The 25170-nt window shown below is 39.0% G+C and overlaps 1 protein-coding gene across 3 annotated transcripts in view; it reads right to left on the minus strand.

The window, feature by feature from the left end:
- LRP2 (LDL receptor related protein 2) overlaps positions 1–25170 on the minus strand; it is a 232305-nt gene that overhangs the window by 141999 nt on the left and 65136 nt on the right. For 2 of the 3 annotated variants that reach the window (XM_024243330.3, XM_054549456.2), the window contains exons 5-15: positions 24953–25063; positions 24501–24614; positions 22607–22723; positions 21195–21347; positions 19389–19508; positions 11273–11401; positions 8763–8932; positions 7785–8008; positions 6157–6363; positions 3447–3649; positions 1331–1471 (exon numbers count right to left, since the gene is read on the minus strand). In XM_024243330.3, the coding sequence (XP_024099098.3) occupies positions 1331–1471; positions 3447–3649; positions 6157–6363; positions 7785–8008; positions 8763–8932; positions 11273–11401; positions 19389–19508; positions 21195–21347; positions 22607–22723; positions 24501–24614; positions 24953–25063 (1689 nt within the window). Of the gene's footprint in view, positions 1–1330; positions 1472–2733; positions 2828–3446; positions 3650–6156; positions 6364–7784; positions 8009–8762; positions 8933–11272; positions 11402–19388; positions 19509–21194; positions 21348–22606; positions 22724–24500; positions 24615–24952; positions 25064–25170 lie in introns of those variants that run through there. The other variant, XM_054549457.2, reaches the window with a different exon arrangement.

Genomic DNA, 25170 nt, shown 5'->3' on the forward strand with positions numbered 1-25170 from the left:
TAATTATCACGTTTTAAGTGTCATTACAATAAACAGGCAAAACATGCACACACACACACACAGAAACCTTTCTCACCTGTGCCATCAATCTTTTGTTTAAAAATCATATAGAGCTAAACTCTATAGTAATTCCGTAACAATCCTCAAGTTGGATTAACTTCTGCATAGAGATCTACACCAAGAACCTTACTGTAGATACCAAGATAATTAACAGCAATCAGAAATATAAAGATATAAAGGAGTGAAAGCAGGGAAGGAAGGGGAGGGATAAAGGAAATAGGTAAGAAGTGATGTTTAAAAGCAAAGAGGAGATTGCGACAGGATGTCAGGGAAATCAAGAAGATGAAGGAGGTATGCCCAAGACAAAGATAAAAATCGCAGTAACGGAATTTAAAAGCAAAATTATTAGACAACGCACTATTGATATAATAGTTAGAAATACATGTTTTTTTAATGAGGGTGATTTTTCTGAATCTAAAACTACCTAAGAAGTTAACAAATTTGTCTGGGTTAGAATAAGATAATTTGTATACTACGCTAGAAACAGCAACATCTGGAGAGCAAGAATTTGTCACAGGCACAGAAAGGAGAGTTGTAAAAGTGAAAATAAGAAAAACAAATATTGTAGGAGTGCATTTCATCATTAGCTGGGGCCCAGGCAATGGCTTAAGTGTGAATAGATGTGTAGGAAACCAAAGAGGAAGAAAGGAAACCTTCAAGGTAAGAATGAAATCAGGAATATGGAGGCAGATACAAGAAAGTTTGAACTGAAAGGTGAAAAACTGTGTGAGGAACTGAGCCACCCCAATGCTCAGGAGTTTACTTTGGAATACAGAGAGAAAAAAAAAAAGCCAGATAAGATTCAGATGTGATTACCTGGTTGAAAGGGGCATACGTGGTGGTCTAGGAGAAGTCAAAGTGGGGAGAAGTACAGTACTTCCCCTCAAAGTTAAGGCTAACATCTAAAGTGGAAAAGATACACAGTATAGAAAAGAGCTCAAAGTTCAACCATATGGAATTTCAAGATCATAGTTAATAGGAGAAAAAGGCTTCAGGAGACAAAGTGGGAAGGGAACCCAAGAAAACCTTAGATAGAGGATTAAAGCAAAATCCCAAAAGACAGAAATTTACATTTTCAAACATAGGTCTGTGTATAGTAGAAGTGGTGCCTACCGAGGAAGACACCCTGTGGGCTACAGAAAGCTTATTTGCAGTCAAGAAGTTAGACAGGGAGCTTGTCCAGTTCAAGAGCAGCAGCTAGTCTAGTTAGAGGTTTGGACACACATACACCTGTATCACCTGCCAACAACATCCAAAACAGACTTCTTACCAATGCAGCGGCGCTCATCTGTATCCAGTTGGAAGCCGAATGTGCACTTGCAACGGAAACCCAAACCATCATTATCTGTTCTGTGGCTGAGGACACAGACCTGCTCACAGCCCCCATTGTTATCTTTACACGGATTGGTAGCTGGAGGGAAAAATGCACAGGGTTAAATCACAATTAGAAATGTGTAACTATCCAAGACACGAAGCCACTTCCAGCCCTTTTCACCTATAGGTGAAATAGAGTAATGGATTAGCAACGTGTTGAAAACATTACTACTGGTTACTACTGAATACATCCACATCTGGCTACACTAACCCTCCCAATTTCACTGCTGCTCTCCCATCCACTCTCCAACTGACGGTGGCAAAAAAAAGAAAGGACTCCTACAACTTTCTCCCCAATAATTATGTCAGAGTATGTCTGCTATCCTCCATGATTAGAAATAACTTCCAAAATAAAACCCACACTTCACTGCTTTTTTGCCATTTGTAGGATATAATAAATATTACTCACTGGATGCTTACTTTGTAAGTAAACCAACTTAACCAACAGCTCTAAGAGGTTAAGTGTTAGTCCTCCTGTTTTACAGAGGAGAAACCAAGAATCTAAACAGTTAAATAACTTGCCCAACATTATTCAGCAGCTAAAGCTAAACAGCTTGACTAGGATTCAAAGCCAGATCTGATTCCAAAACCTTAAATGTCTGCAACACAAATCAGTTTATACTTCCAAAAGCCACTCTCAAAGTAGTGACCTTAGGAAGAGCACTGCCACAGCTAGAAATTTTATATTTGCTTTTAAAATTGTCTTCTTAGCCTTTGACTTATTCTTTAAAATATTCTCTTCATCTTCTCAGGTGGATTGATCTGGAGAAACAATAGGCAGATGTCATTCTGAGCCAAATAACGAAAATAGTAATTTGAGTGATCACATTGATCATTGATCTAATGGATCTAATGTGAGGGCAGGTGTGAGTTTAGTTGTGAATTGAGTGTAAAAACTATTCAAAATAGATATTTCCAAAAATGTTTTCAGATAAAATATCTATTTTTAGACAAGTTCATACTTTCCCAGGATGATGACATTGAAGGAGATTCATCTGAATGTGTCAGTTCTAGTGGTTGGGCTTTTGTTAAGTTAACCGCATTACTTTGTAGTCTTTCTTCATCCTAAATAGATCCATCACTTAACATGAGAGTTTTAGAGCAAATCTGTTTTCCTCTAAATTATTGTTCACCAATATTAAGCTTTCTACCAACATAATGTAGTTTATGTTTCTTTTTCCTTGATCCACAAGCAAATACAGAAAAGAGCCATATACAGTCCTGATAGATGTATCAAAGCTCAAGCTATAACCTGGAAACATAAACAAAGCTTATGATAGGCCAGGTGCAGTGGCTTACGCCTGTAATCCCAACACTTTGGGAAGCCGAGGCAGGAGGATCGCTTGAAGCCCGGAGTTCCAGAAAAGTCTGGCCAACATAGTGGAAATCCCATCTCAGAAAAAAGAAAAAGAAAAAATCACGTGGTAAAATAACAGGAGAAGACTAAGCAGTGTCTGAATCAAAATATTTCTTTTTTTAAAAAAAAAATGACCAGCCAGAGAGACACCAAACCCAGTTGGCCTATGACAGATTAAACAGAACCAAAGAACAGGTGCCATACATATGCAACAGAGAAGAAAAAAATAGCTCTGACACTACCGAAAATGGACACTTAGACATGTCATTTTCTTCTGTGGTACCTGTTTCCTTAACTGTAATATTAGAAGTTTGAAATAGACGTCTTTCCCAGTAGAATGAGGATAGGTATTTTGGTTTGGTTTGTGAGCTGCTATACCCCCAAGCATCTTTGCAGGTGCCATTAAACATCTGTTAAATAAATCTCTAAATTCCCTCTAGATTTGGCATTTAACTCTGAAATACATCAGTTTCTTCAGAATGCTCCTAATCTGCAGAACCAGTTTCAGAGAGTTTAACACTCTGGGTAACCCTTCATATACTTGAGAATGCCACCCAAATCACATAAGACCCCTCATTATTAACTTCCAAAACTTTGAGAAAACCTTTCCACCAAGTCCGGTACCAAGCATGGTTACCACTGTTCTGAGGCTTACCATAGGGCTGTCTGAGGGAATGGTAAACAGTCACTCCATAGGGCCTCAGGGAAGCCTGGTAGTACACTTGTGGGTTGGTCTCTGTGAACTTGTTTGCCTTCAGCACGGCCATCTTTGTCCAATCAGTACAGAACACCTGACCTTCAAATAAGCTTATTCCAAAGGGATGAGGAATGAGGGAGCCTCCATGAACTACAGTTTTCCTGTTATAAAAGACACATATATATCATACAATTTGCTAGTTTTGCTTTATTATAATTAAAGCTGTAGTTAGCTCAATTAAATGCCTGAAAAGCTAAATAATTTCTTGTCACAAATACGGAATAGATAGAAAAGATACATTTTAGATGTATACATATTTCCATCTACATATGATAGAAGGATTTTCATGTTGTCTCTTGGAAAAGACCCTTGAGACTTACATTCCAGTCCCAGTCAATCCTTTAGCTTGTCCTAGACTTTTTTGGAATTTACTGTTTTCCCTTTTGTTCTTCATTCCTTTTAGGTTGCCCCACATCTAAAGGGCTAAGATGTGAAATAGCATTTTGAATACCATAGGTGAAAGAGTATACCAAGACTTTGGAAGTCTGGGAAAAGATGCCTTTGCCAATTATTTTCCACTGCACCATTGACCATTTCCTAGCAATTAGGGAGCAGGACAGTGAGTGGTAGGGTTCAAGCCCCAGCAAACGCCCAGATCTGTTCCTGATGTCACTGTAAGGAGAGCAAGAAGCAATGCCACTACCACTCTTATGCATCTGCTTGATGGAACTATCAACTGATCATACTTGTAATGGAGGCCCAAAGCCACTTAACTGGGAAGAAAACAGAAGTAAAATTAAGCACTAAGCAAAGAGAGGAAATCAACAACGCCCCCCATGACTATGTCTCCATAAACAATGATTCAGTTAGACTCATGAACAGAGTGAGGCAGAGGACGGTTGATACGGGAAAACTCTTATTTTCTTTATTTTGGCGTAATACAAAGACCTCAAAGAAAAATCTTAGCATCCCCTGAAAACTAAAAAGGACAATAGAGCTCTGAGAAAAGACTTGAAGATATTAAAGCTGGGAAACACACTAAACGGGAGTAAACAAAGAAACCTAAGGTGGCAGGTTAGTGCACACTTTGAAACATTCTATAATGACATGGTACATTAAGATTAGAGAATAGTTTCTTTTTCAGTTAGCAAATTCCAAAACCCTGAATGCCACCTGCTGGCAAAGCGAGAGGCAATGACTTTATGATTTCAGCTGTACTTGTGAGCTTTAATATTTCTTTGATGTTTCTTCACAGCCAGCAAACCACTCAAATCTTTTTGAAATTCCATTGATTTTTATCTTTTATGCTTTCCTTTTTTTACTTCAGCAAAAGTTAGACTATATAATATAATGCTAAAACAACCCAAAGAGAAAAAATTTAAGCAATTTCACAATTATTTTATGTGACTTATTGGGTTAGCTAATTTTTTCATAAAATTTATTCATATTCTCCTTATGGAAGCCAGTTTCAGTGATAGGAAGTCACCGTATTAATACCCAATACTTCATTTAACCAAGCAGAGATTGTTCCAAGGATATATAATCCAATGGCAAACTGTGATATTATCCTTACAAAATGGAAATACAAGAGGAAACAAAACTATAATATTGCTTTCATTGAGAAAACAATAAAATCAAGTCATTGGGAAAAATTAAGTTAACCAGCCTATTTGCTGAATCCACAAAGAATAATATTTTGGGTCAAAATTTGAAGAACATATTTTAGCCAATTTTTGAAAATACCAAAAGGAGATGATCTAAAATAGTTTTTTTTAACATTAAGTTATAGTTATCTCTAATCAGAGTAAAAAGATGAAAAAAAATGTGCCATATTCGGCCAGGTGTAGTGGCTCACGTCTGTAATCACAATACTTTGGGAGGCCGAGGCAGGTGAATCACTTGAGGTTAGGAGTTTGGGACCAGCCTGGGAAACATGGTGAAATTTTATCTCTACTAAAAATACAAAAATTGTCAAGCATGGTGGTGTATGCTTATAATCCTAGCTACTGGGGAGGCTGAGGCAGGAGAATCACTTGAACTTGGGAGGCGGAGGTTGCAGTGAACCGAGATCGCATCACTGCACTTCAGCCTGGGCGACGGAGTGAGACTCCATCTCAAAAAAAAAAAAAAAAAAAAGAAAGCCATATTCTACATTCAAATATTGCTGTTTAAATATCTTTGTATAGCAGGTAAAAATACAATACAAAGAATTTCTCCTTGAAATTTGAAATATATAAGAGCAGAGTAAAATCCAATTAATTCCCAATAGGCAACATCAAATACCTAATACAACATGTATTTATTGGGGGAAGGTTAGAAAATTAAAAGGGAAAGTGATCTTGAGAAACAAAGCACAAATGAACTCAGGAGTGAATGAAAATAATGTGCATCATGTGGGACTAGGGGAGGAGTTGGAGAGGAGAAATCAAAGAACAAATGCTGGAGGTTATATTTAATGAGCGTTTACCTCTTGTGTTATGGGACACAAGAAAAGTTAACAAAACAGAGCAGGTCACTTCATGCAAATGTCAGTACAAAGGTCATTAAAGCTATCATGTCCACCAACAAAGCAATATTTTAATTCTGGTCCTTTGATATTTCTCTCCAGCCATTTTATGCACTTTCCCTGCAACTTATAAAGCCATAAGCCATAAAAAATACTTCTTACCTTTGAATTCCATCATAAGTTACAGTTTCAATGTAATCAAACCGAGAGTCAACCCAGTAAACACGCTTCGATATCATATCCAGAGTTACCCCAGCAGGCCATCCCAGCTTTGTTTTCACCAAGTCTTTACGGTTGCTGCCATCCATGAATGCCCTTTCCAGCTTAGGTTCCCCAGAAAGGCTCTCCCAATCTGAGAAAAATAAATAACTACAAAAGAAAAACAGAAGATGAAAGAATCTGGTATTTTACAAGTTAACCTGGGAATTTTTTTTTAATAGTGTGTTTGGATCAATGGAAATTTTATCTGGCTGATTAGAGAACCACAGTATAAAACAACACGGAAATTAAGTTTTTTTTTTTTTTAAAGAGACTGTGGGGGTCAATCAGGAGCATCAACAGTTCCAAATAGCAACTATTATGATGCACCAATATGGCAGTCTAAAAGTTCATATTCAGCCAGCCAGGCACAGTGGTTCATGCCTGTGGTCCTAGCACTTTGGGAGGCCAACGCAGAAGGATCGCTTGAGGCCCATGTTTCGAGACCAGCCTGGGCAACATGGCAAGACCCCATCTCTACAAAAATTAAAAGATTAGCCGGGCATGATGGCACTTGCCCATAGTCTCAGCTACTCAGGAAGCTGAGGTGGGAGGATTGCTTGAGCCCGGAAGTTCAAGTCTGCAGCATGCCGTGATTGTGCAGCTGCACTCCAGCCTGGGCAACAGAGCAAGAACCTGTCTCAAAAAAAAAAAAATTCATATTCACCTTCTGAACTTTCTCCTCTGTTTCCTTTATTTGTCCTTTGCTTCTCTTTTTTACACCCAGGAAAACTTACAAATACCTTTCAAAAGAAGCTATCAAGCCATTTTGCTCCTCAGTTTTCCATTCTGAGGCACAGAGAACATTTCCATCATTTTCAAGGAAGGATAGCTGATATAATGAAGCAGAACTGAATAATCTTCATTCACCAAGACTAAAATAGCCTAAAGCTTATCCAAGGGTCCTAAGACCCAATTGTGAAATTCTAGGAGAAAGCTAAGTCTCCTGTAACACTTCTCAAATGTGAAGATTGGGAAATTTAAATTTAAACCTGGAGAAAAGCATTATCGGTATTGCTGGGTTGATTCAGACTGAACAACTTGTAATGAGATATTAGCATTGATACCTGAATCCCAGCCTGTATCAAGAAAGTTCTGAAAGGAATAGTTCCAACCTCCATCTTTAAAAATCTTTACAGCTAATTCATGTTAGAGTAATCATCTTAACAATAATGAAACATAAGTAATGTTTAGTTGTAATAATATTATTAGATTGAGTTAGAACACAGAATCCAATCTCTTAGCTAGGAAAACGTGGCAAACACTAAGAATAAAATTCATAGTCCCAAAACAACAAGTATTTTTAGTACACCAGTAGGTGTGTTTGGGTGACATGTCCTCAAATAGGATTATATTTAATAAACTCTCTTAAAGCTTCTATAAATAAGGGCACAAAATAGACATGAGTTCTAGAGTATAGAGCCTAAAAGAAATCAGAATGAGCCTTCGATTAATTCAGTGGATATTCAGCGTATAGAGGGAGAGAGAAAATTCTAAAAATACAGGAATCAATATGTTTTCACATCACTTACCCAACAGTTGGGTCCACGGCAATTCCTCTAGGATGCCCCAAGTTTTCAGTTATAAGGGTAACCCGGTAGCTTCCATCTAAATTTACCATATCTATGCGGTTGACCTTGGTTTCCACCAGATAGATTTTATTATTAACCCAGTCCACAGCCAGGTTCTCTGGGGTTTCAACAGAAACGTTGAGAACCTCTTGGATATTTAAACCATTAATGTCAACTGAAAAAACCTGAAAGAAAAACCAAAATTATTATATTTCTTCAGCATCACTAACTACATGGTTTGTTTTGATTTTTTTTAGCTATAATCAAATCAGAATTGCTAAAAATCTAAATTCTCAATTTTCAGAAATTTCATGCAAGTTATAATTTAAATAAATGAGAATTGTATTAATGGTATCATAAAATGTAAGAAGAAATAAATAAAATTCCATAACTCTTTAAGAGTTTCTGAAATTTATGTTTCAAAAATCTCCATTGCATTACTCCAAGATGAAATTAAACCTATCACACTTTCCAAATAAGACAGTGGAACAAAATTTTGGCCATTAAACAAAATACTGTCAATATTTGTTACTCAATCCTGAATTACAGTTCCATTTAGAAGATGCAGCTAAAAATCTGATTTTTATCATCCAGAAAAGCAGTGTGCTTTTTACATTTTAAATGATCAAATTTCAAAAATTACTACCAAATATCTATCCAGTTTTGAAAGAATGTCTACTATTTCTTTTAATTAGGCTCTTGGACTCCACTTCGAATAAAATTAAAAGTTGCTCAAGGCTAATCCATATAATAGACTGCTTTGTTTAATAGGTCACATGTAATAGTATAGCATGGAAAAGGTGCTGATTAACATAAAATATCTCAAGGGCCTTTTTTGTTAGAAAACAAAGGAACTTTCCCCTCTACTCCCTCTAAAAGTGAAAAGCTGTCAACACTTTGTGCTCAGGGTTCCATTCAGCTCCTGAAATTTCTATTTACCTTATTTTGCACGGTGTCTGTCCAAAAAACTCTTTGCAGGTGATAGTGGAAAGCCACACCCACGGCCACTCCACGATTCTGAGACTCCACTAGGATCCGGAAGCTCCTTCCATGAATATCACCAATTAACAAATCCCGACCATTGGAGAAGATAATGGAGGCCTCGCCAACTAAATGCGAAGAAGGAAGGCATCACCACTCCTTCAGGTGAGCAAGGATGGTGAAGTAGCCTACAACTGATATGCTTTCTGCTTTTTCCAATGCTATCTTCTACGTTGTCTTACCTGATTTTAACATAAACCTCTGAGGCAGACAGATAGCTATCATTCTATCCATTTTACAGAAGGGCAAATTGAGGCACAAAAAGGCTTAATGAAGTGTCCAAAATCTCAGTAAGTTAGGAAGAATTTGGTAAGAATTCAAGCATTCTGGATGCTAGTCCAATGCACTTTCAATGACACTGAGGAGAGTATTTCTCAGATATTTTCAAGACTCCTTGATGATATGGGCACCTTGGCCCCATGTGCAACTTTAGATTTTGTTAAACACAGAAGACATTTTAAAGATTACCAGGAAATCACTCTGAAAAAGATGGTAATGGTGGTTCCAAATCCGTTCTGTCTGTTTACTTACAGGTATGCAAAATGATATATGAACAAGGTATTAATTGCAGTCTTATTGGCAATAGCAAAAGATAAGGAATGATATAAAAGTTCATCAGTAGAGGACTAGTTAAACAAATTATGAACATAAAAAAAGGAATATTATGACATTATAAAAAAATAATTAAGGCCGGGAGCAGTGGCTCACACATGTAATCCCAGCACTTTGAGGGACTCAGGTAGGCGGATCACCTGAAGTCTGGAGTTCGAGATCAGCCTGGCCAACATGAGGAAACCCCGTTTCTACTAAAAATACAAAAATTAGCTGGGCGTGGTGGTGGGGGCCTGTAATCTCAGCTACTCAGGAGGCTGAGGCAAGAGAATGGCTTGAATCCGAGAGGTGGAGATTGCAGTGAGCCAAGATGTTGCCATTGCACTCCAGCCTGGGCAACAAGAGCAAGATTCCGTCTCAAAAATAAATAAATAAGGCCGGATGCGGTGGTTCATGCCTGTAATCCCAGCACTTTGGAAGGCCAAGGTGGGTAGATTATGAGGTCAGGAGATCGAGACCATCCTGGCTAACATGGTGAAACCCCATCTCCAATAAAAATACAAAAATTAGCTGGGTGTGGTGGCAGACACCTGTAGTCCCAGCTACTCGGGAGGCTGAGGCAGAGAATTGCCTGAACCCGGAAGGTGGAGGTTGCAGTGAGCCAAGATGGCGCCACTGCACTCCAGCCTGGGCAACAGAGCGAGACTCATTCTCAAAAATAAATAAATAAATAAATAAAATAATTAAGAAATAACTTCACGTGCTGATACGGAAAGCTCTGGAAAATATCTTGAGTACATTCACAAGATGCAGAACTGTGCAAATAGTTTACTACCATATATAGATATATAAGTACAGTTAAATATCTATATTTGTACATTCTTGTTTATTCATTAAAAAATCTCTAGAACTAAAATAAAGAAACAGCAATTACTCATAGGAAAGAGGAAGTGAAGGGGAATAGTTATGGAGGAAGGCATTTCACTACATATCTTCTTATAATTTAAAATTTGTGAATATATAAATATGTTACCTATGCAAAAATAAACACATTGAATTGTTAAAAATCCGCTGAACTGAAAAGTTACTACACAGCAAATCAGGTATTTCTACACAAAAACAAATAGGAAATAGGACATTCTTCAGTCATGGGAGCAGTTAAGTTTCAGAAGACACCAAAGACACTTCAAAATGAAGTGTGAAATAACTATTGGAAAAAATAGGAGTTTATATTGAGACCTTCGTCCGGAGAAATCAACAGCAACAAAATGCTTTGGAGCCCTCATCTATTTTTTGCAGATTTTCTCCATGACTTTTCTCTACTACTCTGTACTACTCTGTACTACTCTCTAGTTTTCACGGTCTTACATTGATTCCAACAAATTATCCAGAGTTAGGGCATTCAAAAAATTTTTAATCCAAATTTAGCATGTCCATTTGGAAATACCCCTAAATTTTGCAAGAACACTGTGAAAATTATTTCTATAGATAGTTGTCACCTACTTTTGTGGTAGGTAATTAATTAAAAGTTAGATGTACAAGCCAATCAAATGTAGGCATAGCATTTATTCCACAATTAAAGTTGGGTGACATGATAGCCTAGGCAAAGTAAACAAGCAACCAATTAAAAAATATTAATAATGGTCACCATTAATCGACAAATTGGTCCTTAATAATCAAAGTATGAAATTAATGTTGACCAATTTTTCTAGGCAGTAGGAGCCATCCCTGATTTGTAATGATAAAGCCCTGCCAACAGCATAAATACTGATAACTCTGTTGTCATCAGAAGGAAGGAAAGAAGGTATTAGAATCTGTTTACTGTTCAGAGATACAGGTGTCCATAATTTACTCACAGGAATCATTAGCTTTGCAATACTGTCCACGCTCCAAGATATACCCTTCTTCACAGTGGCACAGGTGATGGCCAGGTCGGCTTTCACACTTCTGGTCACAAATTCCCCATATCTGGCAATCATCAAACTCTGCCATATGGAAAATACACATTTGTAGTCAAGGTTATCAGCATTTATTAAGCACTCTCTGACAAAAATCCTAGATAAGATGGCCAAGAATGTGGTGTTGCCCATGTCTAAATAAACACCCTGTGGAGTTAGGCATAGGTTCTAAGAATTTATAACAACCATCTTCATGTAAGGAAAAAGAGCATTTACATCATTTTTTAAACCTACATGAAGGATAACTTTACAGAAAATGCACAACACTTCCTGAATTCATAGCCCTATGGTACTGCATTTCATTTCTTAATGTTAGTTTACAAATATATAAATTTTGGTGTAAATGTTTCCCTTTAATACTATGCTTTCCAATATGGTAGCCACTAACCCCCTGTGGCTATCTAAATGTATCTTTAGATTAATTAAAATAAAATTAAATTAATAATTTGCTTTCCTAGTCACTTGCCACATTTCAGGTGCTCAATAGCCACATATGACTAGTGGTTACAACATGAGAGAGTGAAGATACACATTTACATCACTGCAGAAAGTTCTATTGGACAGGACTATTTCTGAATAAAGTAAGACCTGCCTATAGACAGTCCCTCAGGAAGACACAAATCTATGACTGCAATAAAGTATTTGGAAAGGTCTATTTACCCAGCTGTCTTTCCTCTGATGTCAAAAAATTATAACCAAAATTAAATTGAACTTATTTTCAAGACATCAAAAATTTTTTCTCCTCTACTTATTGGTTAACTTATTATTCAATCGTTTAGTAAGTGTTCATTGAAATTCCCTTATATGACAGAGCTCTGTTCATTACCAGAGAAGTCCCAGTTCTACTGTGTAAAAATACTTCCAATATAATTGACATAAACAATAGAATATGGAGGGGAGAACACAACAAAATATTAAAAGAGTCTTTCTTAAAGACTATAAGGCTTCAGGGGTGCAGAAATTGGTACATCTGACTTTCCAAGTCCACGTCCACTCTCCATCATCCTTCACCCTGCTCGCTTCCCTGGGAAGATGACCTATGCAAACTGTAACAATAGAGTTCCCACACCCTCTGGTTTCAGGAAGTTCTCAAGTAGATTATAATTTCTGAAACCACTGCACTCCCAAATCTAGAATTCTCCAGATTTCTATGATCTGATTACATTTGCAGCAACTGTCAGAGTTGTGAATTGGGTTCAACCATTCCTGCTGGGTGGCCCACCATTCCATAACCCGCCAAAAGGCCAAGTTTCTTCTCTTTTCTTTTTTTTTTTTCTTTTTTTTGAGATGGAGTCTCAGTCTGTTGCCCAGGCTGCAGTGCAGTGTCACAATCTCGGCTCACTGCAACCTCCACCTCCCGGGTTCAAGCTATCCTTCCACCTCAGCCTACCGAGTAGCTGGAACTACAGGTGCGCGCCACCACACCCAGCTAATATTTTTGTATTTTTAGTAGAGACGGCATTTCCCCATGTTGGCCAGGCTGGTCTCAAACTCCTGATCTCAAGTGATCAGCCCGCCTTGGCCTCCCAAAGTGATGGGATTGCAGGCGTGAGCCACCGCATCCAGCCCCAAGAAGGTTCTTCTAATGATCCCATTTTCCCTGCAGATTAAACATAACAACATGAACCAGCATATCTTTCTTTCCAAGGACCGTGACTAACCAAAGGAAAAAAAACCCAGCCCAATCTGGACACCAAGTGAAAGGCCACGTGAGGGTGTGAAATGCCCTCACTGATGAATCCCTTCTGTCCCCTCAACTCAGCCCTGAGAAAGCTCCACCTAAGGCTTTGCCTCAGCAGGAAAAAAAGTACAGGACATTCTCCCTCAAACCCCCAGAATGTCATAACTTCATTTTGAATGCTAGATCCATGAGACTACGTCTAAGGATCTGGAGTCACTCTAAGCAGAAGTTCTGATGTCAAACAGAAAGAAACCAAAGGTGGAGAAGTCATAACTAGGAATTCTGTAGCACAAATGCCCTTCCTATCACCTGCACTACAAGTGGTTTAAAGATTTGAATGAGTGGGCCAGGCACGGTGGCTCACGCTTATAATCCCAGCACTTTGGGAGGGTAAGGTGGGAGGATTGCTTGAGTCCAAGGGTTTGAGACTAGCCTGGGCAATATGGCAAGGGTTTATCTGTACCAAGAATTAAAAAAAAAAAAAAATTAGCCAGGCATGGAGGTGCGTGCCTGTAGTCCCAGCTATTGGGGAGGCTGAAGTGGGAGGCTGCAGTGAGCGTGATCATGCCACTGCACTCCAGCCTGGGCGACAGTGAGACCCTATCTCAAAAAACAGGATTTGAATGAGTGTATAAAATTGCTGTCACTTTTGTGACAGTAAGATTGTATCCTTGGATCACTATAGAGAAATATGAAGGTTAATTAACATCCATCAGCAGCTAGCATGAAGACAAGAAAAATAAAAGTAGAATTGAGGGTTTTCATGAGAGTAGAAAAGATAGTGGAAACCACACAAAACACTAAAACACTACTTTACAATCCCCCTCTCACTCCAATACCTTTATCTATTTTTCTTTCCTTTTTATTCTTTGTCTCCTCCCACCAACAAATACTGCTGTGAAAATAATTCAAAAACCCCTTTTTAACTGAGACCCCCTTGGCCACCCTCTGATCCATCTGGCTGTGTGAAACCCCATCATGCTGAATGACCTCCCTGCCCTCACTCTGCACCACGATGTCATTCTGTCAACAAACAGCATGTCCTGTCAATCAGAAACAATGAGCCCAGTAAACTGCTTCAGCATGCCTCAGAGCTTCCACTGCCAGGTCAAGACTACCAGAGGCAGATGAATGGTAGAAAGACACAAGATTTCGTGTCAGGATTATTCAATGTTATTCTTGATTACCACCGAGGTATTCACTAGGGAGCCATGTCTAAGATAATAAATGTTGCATAGGTTTCCAACACCTGAAGCCTGTGTAATGTGTCAGCCATGCAGAGGGTTATAGCCATACAGAGAGTATTTGTTGAAATGAAATGCTTCAGAGAGCAAACCAAAGCAACAATTCCCCTAAAAATTCAGCTCAGCCGAAACAAGTGTAACTAGTTTCCTAACGTCATGTATTTAAAGAGTTCTCTATAAAGACAGAAAAATACAGTCTTCTTTGAAACAAATGTGAAATAAATGTTAACCCAGCCTCAAAACTCAGAGGCAAATGACACATTCTTGAAGGACAGCAAAGGTCACAGAAAAGGTCTCTGCAGGTGGCAGGAGGCCTCATATTCACAAAGGCCCTCAAATGTAGACTTTTCAGATTATCTCCAAATGAGGTTGTCTGTACTAAAGTCCCAGAAACGTGCTGGCGGGAATGAAACAAGATGTCTGTTGTGGAACTTAAAATTAGTGCCCCAGTATTAGAACACACTACTTCCAATGTGTTATTAATTGTGGTATCTTCTCTAATCCTGAAATTATCTTGTGCACACATAATACTGCAATATTCTGCCTTACATTCACTAGTAGGTTAAATGCAAAATTTTATAAAGCAAGAACCTTGTTACGACAGCCTTTCACTTTGTAAGGGGCTATTGAAAATTGAAGTGGCCTGAATCTCTGACATTTAGGAAGCCCTAGACATTTGGAAATACAACCCAAGGCTCACCACAGACTTATATGTTGGAAAATATGGAAAATGTGTTATCTGGGCTCTAGGGTGGAACAAAAAACTGAGAACAGCTTGTAGGCCATCACAAGACTGAATTGGGGATTCTGAAAGAACAAATCACTTTTCCTGAAAGGACTTCATGGCCTATCAAGTTTCAACTGTAAGACAGCTCAGCCCCGACTCCTCTTTGGGAGCTGATAAAGGAAAAAGAGAGAAAAGCTGATGTAATACTGAGAATGTGGCTTCTGGTATTTCTATTGGAACTTCTTTTCTACTAAGAGAAAAGGAAAATGCCTAAAGAACTAAAAGGCTGGGAATGGGATTGGCAGCTGGGTAGCAGTGAAGGGGGGCAAAGGAGCCTGACATTTGCCAAAGACACGGGAGTGGCCTCACACCCACAGACGAACCCCACTCTGAGCAGAAGTGAGGCTGCCCCTCTGCCCAGGGCTGCCTGAAATCCAGGCAGGGCTCCCAGAGTCAGGTCACCACCTAACCAATAAGGGCATTCATGTGAAAAGTATCTGTAAATTACTTGAATGCATCCCAATATAATGGTAATGATAACAATAAAACACAAAACGTGTCCTGCAATCTTATTTAAGTCCAGCTGCAGATCATAACTTTTATTTATAAAATGTTTTAAAATGATTAGAAATTTGGGGGCCTTCTTAAATTATTCCAGAGTTCACTTAAGTCACTTGATCTTAAAGTACCTTGTTGAATACAGTTACTTCAGAGGAGCAATTAGATGGGCAACTTTGGGACGTGGTCCTGATATTAAAAACCTACAGTTACCCACTATGAACACAAAGAAAAGCTCAAATGGATTGTTTCACTGGATATAAAAATCCAATTTTTTTTTGGCATATGATAGGCAAGTGAGCCCAACAATTATTGTTTTTTTTTCTTTTTATTATTATTATTATTATTATTATTATACTTTAGGCTCTATGGTACATGTGCGCAACGTGCAGGTAAGTTACATATGTATACATGTGCCATGCTGGTGCGCTGCACCCACCAACTCGTCATCTAGCATTAGGTATATCTCCCAATGCTATCCCTCCCCCCTCCCCCCACCCCACAACAGTCCCCGAAGTGTGATGTTCCCCTTCCTGTGTCCATGTGCTCTCATTGTTCAATTCCCACCTATGAGTGAGAATATGCGGTGTTTGGTTTTTTGTTCTTGCGATAGTTTACTGAGAATGATGATTTCCAATTTCATCCATGTCCCTACAAAGGACATGAACTCATCATTTTTTATGGCTGCATAGTATTCCATGGTGTATATGTGCCACATTTTCTTAATCCAGTCTATCATTGTTGGACATTTGGGTTGGTTCCAAGTCTTTGCTATTGTGAGTAATGCCGCAATAAACATACGTGTGCATGTGTCTTTATAGCAGCATGATTTATGGTCCTTTGGGTATAAACCCAGTAATGGGATGGCTGGGTCGAATGGAATTTCTAGTTCTAGATCCCTGAGGAATCGCCACACTGACTTCCACAAGGGTTGAACTAGTTTACTGTCCCACCAACAGTGTAAAAGTGTTCCTATTTCTCCACATCCTCTCCAGCACCTGTTGTTTCCTGACTTTTTAATGATTGCCATTCTAACTGGTGTGAGATGGTATCTCATTGTGGTTTTGATTCGCATTTCTCTGATGGCCAGTGATGGTGAGCATTTTTTCATGTGTTTTTTGGCTGCATAAATGTCTTCTTTTGAGAAGTGTCTGTTCATGTCCTTCGCCCACTTTTTGATGGGGTTGTTTGTTTTTTTCTTGTAAATTTGTTGGAGTTCATTGTAGATTCTGGATATTAGCCCTTTGTCAGATGAGTAGGTTGCGAAAATTTTCTCCCATTTTGTAGGTTGCCTGTTCACTCTGCTGGTAGTTTCCTTTGCTGTGAAGAAGCTCTTTAGTTTAATTAGATCCCATTTGTCAATTTTGGCTTTTGTTGCCATTGCTTTTGGTGTTTTAGACATGATTAGGCAAGAGAAGGAAATCAAGGGTATTCAATTAGGAAAAGAGGAAGTCAAATTGTCCCTGTTTGCAGATGACGTGATAGTATATCTAGAAAACCCCATTGTCTCAGCCCAAAATCTCCTTAAGCTGATAAGCAACTTCAGCAAAGTCTCAGGATACAAAATCAATGTACAAAAATCACAAGCATTCTTATACATCAATAACAGACAAACAGAGAGCCAAATCATGAGTGAACTCCCATTCACAATTGCTTCAAAGAGAATAAAATACCTAGGAATCCAACTTACAAGGGATGTGAAGGACCTCTTCAAGGAGAACTACAAACCACTGCTCAAGGAAATAAAAGAGGATACAAACAAATGGAAGAACATTACATGCTCATGGGTAGGAAGAATCAATATCATGAAAATGGCCATCCTTCCCAAGGTAATTTACAGATTCAATGCCATCCCCATCAAGTTACCAATGACTTTCTTCACAGAATTGGAAAAAACTACTTTAAAGTTCATATGGAACCAAAAAAGAGCCCGCATCGCCAAGTCAATCCTAAGCCAAAAGAACAAAGCTGGAGGCATCACACTACCTGACTTCAAACTATACTACAAGGCTACAGTAACCAAAACAGCATGGTACTGGTACCAAAACAGAGATATAGATCAATGGAACAGAACAGAGCCGTCAGAAATAATGCCACATATCTACAACTATCTGATCTTTGACAAACCTGACAAAACAAGAAATGGGGAAAGGATTCCCTATTTAATAAATGGTGCTGGGAAAACTGGCTAGCCATATGTAGAAAACTGAAACTGGATCCCTTCCTTACACCTTATACAAAAATCAATTCAAGATGGATTAAAGACTTAAATGTTAGACCTAAAACCATAAAAACCCTAGAAGAAAACCTAGGCATTACCATTCAGGACAATTATAGTTTTAAGTAACGCTGAGGAGCAGACTTTCTCAAGAATTTCAAGTTTAATTTGCAAACCAGAGTTTATTTCTGGTATCAATACGTTTTTCTGTTTGCTAGCACTTCTGCTGAAAAATAATAATAATAATAAAGAAAAAAAGAAAGGCTTTTCTGGCTATGAGTAGTTGTTAAGATTAGCTGTATTTGACAAAGTATAATTATGTTGGAAGCCATGAGCTGAGACTAAAGACTGAATAACTGCATTAGGTTTATCTAAATTCAATATTTTTTACCAAATTTTACCAAATAGTTCTAAAATATTAAAATTTTAATATTTTAATAATATTAAAATAATAATTTCAGATGAAATACTTTTCTAGAAGCATTTCTTACACATTTCATGTTTGTTGCTATCCCAAAAGCCCTAAAGAATACCTCACATTTCTAAGGAATATCAAAAGAATATAAATATCCTGGGAAAATTCGGAATCATTTTGGAGACCCATAGATGACTACCAAATCTTAATGAATAGTTTCAATTGCCTTCCAGATGCCTTTTCCCAACAGCAGTAAAAATAGTTTTCTTTAAACCTCTGTGATCACTTCCTGCTAGTATGTTTGTTGTTCATGTATCAAAAATCAGATAGAAGGAAAAAAAGATCAGAGCACCAACAACTCACTAAGAAAACGAAAACTGATGATAGTTGGTCATGTCTAATTCTCCCATCATAAGGCCCTGTCCTAATCACAGTGAGATATAAAGCTGGCATCAAAATCAAAAATCTCCCAATGGGAGAAATCATTTCTGAAGTCAGAGAGGAGAGATAAGAGGAAATAGTTGGTGTACTGGTGTCTAGTTTAATGCCAGCCACCATCTGGAAGCATCATGATAAAGAATCTGCTCATCTTGAATGATAGTTCCAAGTGGATGTCACAATCAGTGGAATGAGTAGCCAGCCCAGCATAGGCACTGACCCACCAGTATAGTCACCTGAGCAATGAACTGGTGATCCTCTGCTGTGTCAGGTAACAACTCTTTAGTTGTGGGATCCTGGGGACATTTGTGCATCCTGGAGAAGAGGCCAGGGGAGCAAGGTAGGGCTGCTTGCTGGGCTCAAGCAGCAGCTGTCTACCAACCTCATGGAAGTAGTTCAGTATTCAATAACCAGCATGGCTGCACCAATCCTGATGCCAAATACTTGAAAAGAAAACAGAAAAGGACTACCGCCCTCATCAAGTAGTGGATAGGTTCCAGGTAGCTAGTCAACTCGCTCATGACAGAACCACTCTTTTGCCTTGTACAACACACCAAACCTTCTCAGAGTTAAAATTCCCTATTTGCCAGGTTTTCTGTGAGGTCTGGGTTGCTCTTTGTTATGACAGACCAAGGCGACTCTCCACAAGTGCAACCTCCTTGATGTCAGAGATCAGGGGACCCATCAGTGTACTGTAATGAAAGACAAGTAGCCCCTGACCCCCATCACTTACCAACACAGGTACGGCTGTCATTGTGGTTGATGATATAACCTGGGGGACAAAAACATGCTCCTCCATATGGCGTCTCATGGCACTGGTACTGGCAGTTCAAGGCAGAGCATAGAGTCGTACCTAAACGAAGAAAAGAACTTTGTTAAATGAATGGTGACCTCTGGACAAGAATGATTAATCTAATAGGTTCTTTTTCCATGAGTAGCAGCTAAGTAAGCATGTAGTAGATATACAGAAAAATCTGTCACCCTTCAAAGCTTACTGCAAAACTTTGCAATAAAAGTTCAACTGAGACAGGAAGATTGCTTGAAGCCAGGAGATCAAGACCAGCCTGGGTAATGTAGCTAGACCTCATCTTCACAAAAACTTAAAAATAAAAACATTAGCCAGGCACAGTGGCTCACACCTGTAATCTCAGCACTTTGGGAGGCCAAGGCAGGAGGATCACTTGAGCCCAGAAGTTGGAGGCTGTAGTGAGCTATGACTGCACCACTGCACTCTAGCCTTGGTGACAGAACAAGAGCCTATCTCGAGTGGAAACAAAAGAAAAAAAAAAGCTCCTTTTTAAAGTTATAACTATGTGCAAGTATAAGTTATTATAAGTCTTATTTATCAAAAAAAAAATCAGGTCATGTGTGGGTCTATCTTTATGTCTACATAGTAAAAAGGGCTAAGAACTCCCAAGTGACTGGAGCAAGAATAAGCCCTAAAAATATTAACTGTGGCTGGCTTCAAGAGATGGGATTTCAGGTGATTATATTTTTTTCTTTTGGTTAATTTTTATTTTCCAACTTTCATACTGTGACTACACCTCTCTTATTAATTTTTTAAGCTTTTTTAAATGGGCTCCCAAATGAAATAGAGAAAAAAATACCATAGAGGTCTCTACCTGTTTAAATATTATGTACAATTTTTGTCAGGAAACAAAAAATAACCTTGGGGTTGCAGTTACATGGGGACTTCTAGGCAATCATAAATTTAGTTAGAGTATATTATTGATGAAATCAAGGTTTTAAATGGCATTCCCTTACAGGACTGTCAGCTGTCCACAGAGTTGATGGGTTGTTGGTGGGGTGAATATTCTACAGTCACAAAAAAGGAGAAAAAAAATCCCTAGCTCCAGTCAGTTTCCTCATAAATGAGTGTGGTCACACAAGACAAAATTGAACAACACTGTGCATGGCCAACTCAGTTTTGCCATTGGAGAGTAACTCAAAGTACATAACCCAGGAACCAGAAGCTTTTTTTTTTTTTTAGTACAGCCAGACAAGGCCTTTTTCCATAATTATAAGCCAGGTAATAAAATCTCCAGAACATCTTTAAGGTCATGAAAATTGTCATTGAAACAATCCTTCCTGTGTGTGTGTTAGGGATTAGGGACGGGGAGTTGCTAAAAAATTGTTAAGCTCCTCCCATCAATAGATGGAGTCTATTTCTTCCATCCACTCTGGGTTTGGCCAAGTGTCTTGCTTTGGACAAGAAGACTTGAGCAAACTTGGCATAAGTAGAACCTTGAAAGTACTTGAGCCCTGGGGTTTGCTCTTTCAGCCTCTGGGTCAACAAGGCTAGGCTAGCCCAAACTTTTACTGCAACATCCTGACGTGTGAGTGAGCGGATATAGGCCAGAGGAACTACCTAGCCAACCCACAGAACTGTGAGAAATAAGGCACATTTGTCAGCTTACACCACTAAGTCTTGGGGTGCTTTGTTATGTAAACACCAACAGATACACTGTATTTGAACGTCTGTTCTAGAAAACAGAAATATCTTCATCTGAAAGCTACCCAGGTAAATGTCTATACTCACTACAGTATTTTCCAGTAGTAGTACTGTTCTCATCTTCTCTTCTTGGGCAATCTAAAATCCCGTCACAAACTTTATAAATGGAGATGCATCGTCCTGACTCTGGGCAAGACCATTCTCTTGGGGAACATTTATGAACATCATGAGGACTGCTTTCTGTGGGGGGAAAAAGAGAGAGTTACAGGCCACAGGGAAGATACAGCCAGCTCTTTTTTAATCAGTGATTAAAAGAGGATGTAGAGCAAGTTGGACAAGAGAAATCTACAAATGATCTACATTTTACAGTAAGTTAGTGATTTCGAACTCTACCACTAGTCTTTTACTGAGATTCTAAGGAGAGGCATAATGGAATTATTCCACTTTTCCTGGAAGAGGCAGCCCCCAGCCGGGTTATAAGAGTAAGAAGCAGATACGGGCCTCAATTATCAACAAACTAGATTCATAATCCCCTAGGAAAAGATGTAGTTATTTAAATCCTGAATTATAGAACTAGGGCCATCAAGCCAGGTACAGAATTACTTGAGTTTGTGGTTGGGCTTTTTGATTTGCTTTATTTAGTGAAATGTCAACAGTATAAGAAAAACCATAACCCAAATGTAGAAAAACCACCTTCTGGAACATAAAAACATAAAACTATGTTTTATGTTCCCAGAACAAGCATTCCCCTTATCATACCTGGGATTGGAATGGTGCAGGTAACTTGCTGTAGGGTGTGGGTATTAGTAACTGCTAAATTGTTGGAGGTACTGCTGATGATATCAGCAACATAAAAGGGTGAATATCAGCAACATAAAAGGGTGAATATCATTGGCAATTTCCTTCTCACAGAATCTTTAAGCACTTCCCTGGATAGTAGCTTCTCCTAGACTTACCAATCCCCAGCTCCACCTCACATGTTCCCAAGGTGGCCTCTGTCTCACCACTGAATGTCAGTGACTCATTTGGGAATCAGAATTTACAAAACGAAAACAAAAAATAAGCTGAACTGTTACCAAGGTTCAAAGTCATTTTTAAAGATTGTAAGGTCTAAGAAAAATGACATTTTCCCTATTTTCTCTCCTTCCCCAGCCTATTAGTTTTATATAGGCAAATCTATTTAAAACAGGCAGTCTTACAGGGAGAAAGTCAGACTGGGGTATAGAAGAGGCAGAGACTGTCCTACCTATTTTTCCTTAAAGATAGAAAGGAGAGGATTATAATTTAATCTGTATTTGAGTTCTGAATCTTCTTAGGAAAAGTTAGCGCAGTCACCTCCTTCTTCCCCACCCACTAAGTTCCTAAACAACCCCTTCAACTCCAGCCAATCCTGAGGCTTGCTTGTCACACAAAATTTCTAAAAAGGAAAGGAGAAAAAACAAGCGCTGGAAAACACTTGAAGAAAATGCTTTTCAGTAGGAATCTCTTCCCCTCCTTACCACATCCATCTTCATCTCCATTATCTTTACAGTCATCTTCTCCATCACAAACCCAGTTTTGATAAATGCATCGGCCACTGGGGCAAGTGAACTGGTAACCACCGCAGGTCGGATAGTCTGGAATAAAGCGACAGCTGCACTCCAAAGACACAAATCACCTGGAAAAACTCAAAGTGCTTTCACCTCACTGCCTAAGCAGAACTCCTAGAAATTGAAATTTCTATATCAATTTAATCCCTTAAATATCTTGACAAAAATTTTTAAAAAGCAGGGAAAAAAAAGAGAGAGAAAGAAGAAGATAACAGCAGCTTTGGGTCCAGGAAATGAACTCAGGTGCCGGTTTCTGTTTTTCAAGATTAAAAATTAGGTCAGCCTGGGCAACATGGTGAGACCTCATCTCTACCAAAAATACAAAAAATACAAATAAATAGCCAAGCATGGTGGTACATGTCTGTAGTCCCAGCTACTGGGGAGGCTGAGGTGGGAGGATGGCATGAGCCTGATGGCGGGGTGTGGAGTTGCAGTGAGCCAAGATTGCACCACTGCACTCCAGCCTGGGTGACAGAGTGAGACTCTGTCTCACAAAAAAAAAAAAAAAAAAAATTAAAAACAAGATGGTTTGCAATGCATTGGCACAGAACAGAAAATGCAGACAAAGATGCTGCAGACATGACAACATCCAACGTTCTCATACTTTACTACAAGCTCTGTAATTGCTAATCTATGCCCAAATGATTCTGAGTCAACCATTCCATGATGTCACATTCTCTTTAATTCTCTGTCACTGAAATAAGCCCGGGTTCCAGAAAGGAAGTCAGGCATGGCTCATTGAAAATTAGGGTGATATCAAAAATATTTAACAACACCCTAAGGCATGGGTACCAACCAATCAAAAGAGGTGTGGAGGGAAATCATACATTCTAATAAATAAATCACCACACAAAGCTGCCAACTTACTGAACATAGTAAAACTCTTTCATGGAGTCTTCTAACTTTACTCATTCCAAAAAACATAAGTAGAGAGGTGGCAACAATAAGAGAGGTCATTTGCATTGCAGGGAACAGCACGGACATAAAAGCAAGGTAAGAGTGAAGAAGTGGAGGCAAGAAAGCCACCTATACCACACTGAAACTTTCAGGCTGGGCGTGGTGGCTCATACCCATAATACCAGCACTTTGGGAGGACGAGGTGGGCGGATCACTTGAGGTCAGGAGTTCGAGACCAGCCTGGCCAACACGGTGAAACCCCATCTCTACTAAAAACACAAAATTAGCCGGACATGGTGGTGCATGCCTGTGATCCCAGCTACTCGGGAGGCTGAAGCAGGAGAATTGCTTGAATCCAGGAGGCGGAAGTTGCAGTAAGCCGAGATCGCGCCACTGCACTCCAACCTGCGCAACAAAGCAAAACTCCATCTCCAAAAAAAAAAAAAGAAGAAGAAAAAGACACTTTCCTGACCCTCCAACTTTAATGCAGCAGAAATTTCAAAGTAAAGAGGAGAGTCAGAGCCACTCCTAGGAACTTCCTTTCCCTTAAAAACACTTCTCTCACTCGACTATCAAGATTGTCAGAGGTATGGGTCATTTGAGAATGCAGTGATACAATATATCCCATACCCCTGGAGCCTAAGGAAAGAAGGCAAACTGTCCATCACCAGCCCTGTACATCTACACAGATCCTTGGAAAATAAAGAAGCCCAGGTCGAGCAACACCACAAAGGCTTGTGCCGAGGCCCCTAGTGACCTTCTGATTCCATCTGCCATCAAACGTAGTGACTCTTCTCCTTGAAAAAAGAGGTACATTGGTGGGGGAGTGGGGGGATAAAACAAAACAAAACCGAAACCAAACAAAACACTCCCAACAACGTGACCCAGCATAAAGAAATCACCGTACTGCAAGCATGTTCATCACTGCCGTCTTGGCAATCATTGTCATGGTCACAGACATAAGCACGAGGGATACACTCTCCACTGCCACATGAAAACTCATTGTGCAAACATATCTCAGCTGCAACAGAAAGTTAAGAAGGGAAAGAAAAGAGAGACGTTAACTCCATTGTAGCCGTTTAATCTCAAAGGAAGATCATCCCCAGTTTAAAAAGGGATTCTTATTAAGCAATGGTGTGCTGGTAAATGTTTAAGAACCAGTTATCCAGGAACAAAAAGGCCCTGGTTTGTAGTGTTTGCCAATTTCCAGTGTGTAAATACTCCTACCAACGGCTGACTTCAAACTACCAACATGAATTCACTGAACCTGAACTTGGGAAGAGTTGTACATATTGGCTCTCTCAAACCAGTATAAACCAGCTTCAGCACACCACTGCACATCTTGTGCACAATACTTACTGCAGTTGATTTCATCTGAGGAGTCCCTGCAATCAACTTTCCAATCACACTTCTGACTGGTGTTATAGCAGGCTCCATTGTCACAGGTAAGCTGCTCACATGTTGGGTACTCTATTGTAAAAAAAAAAAAAAAGGAAACAATAAACAAACCTTAAATTTCCTTCAGCAAACATTTATTGAGTGATTACTATATGCAAGTCACTAAATGCATATATTCA

Source organism: Pongo abelii, chromosome 11 (genome assembly GCF_028885655.2).
Source record: "Pongo abelii isolate AG06213 chromosome 11, NHGRI_mPonAbe1-v2.0_pri, whole genome shotgun sequence".
Taxonomy (NCBI): Eukaryota; Metazoa; Chordata; class Mammalia; order Primates; family Hominidae; genus Pongo; species Pongo abelii.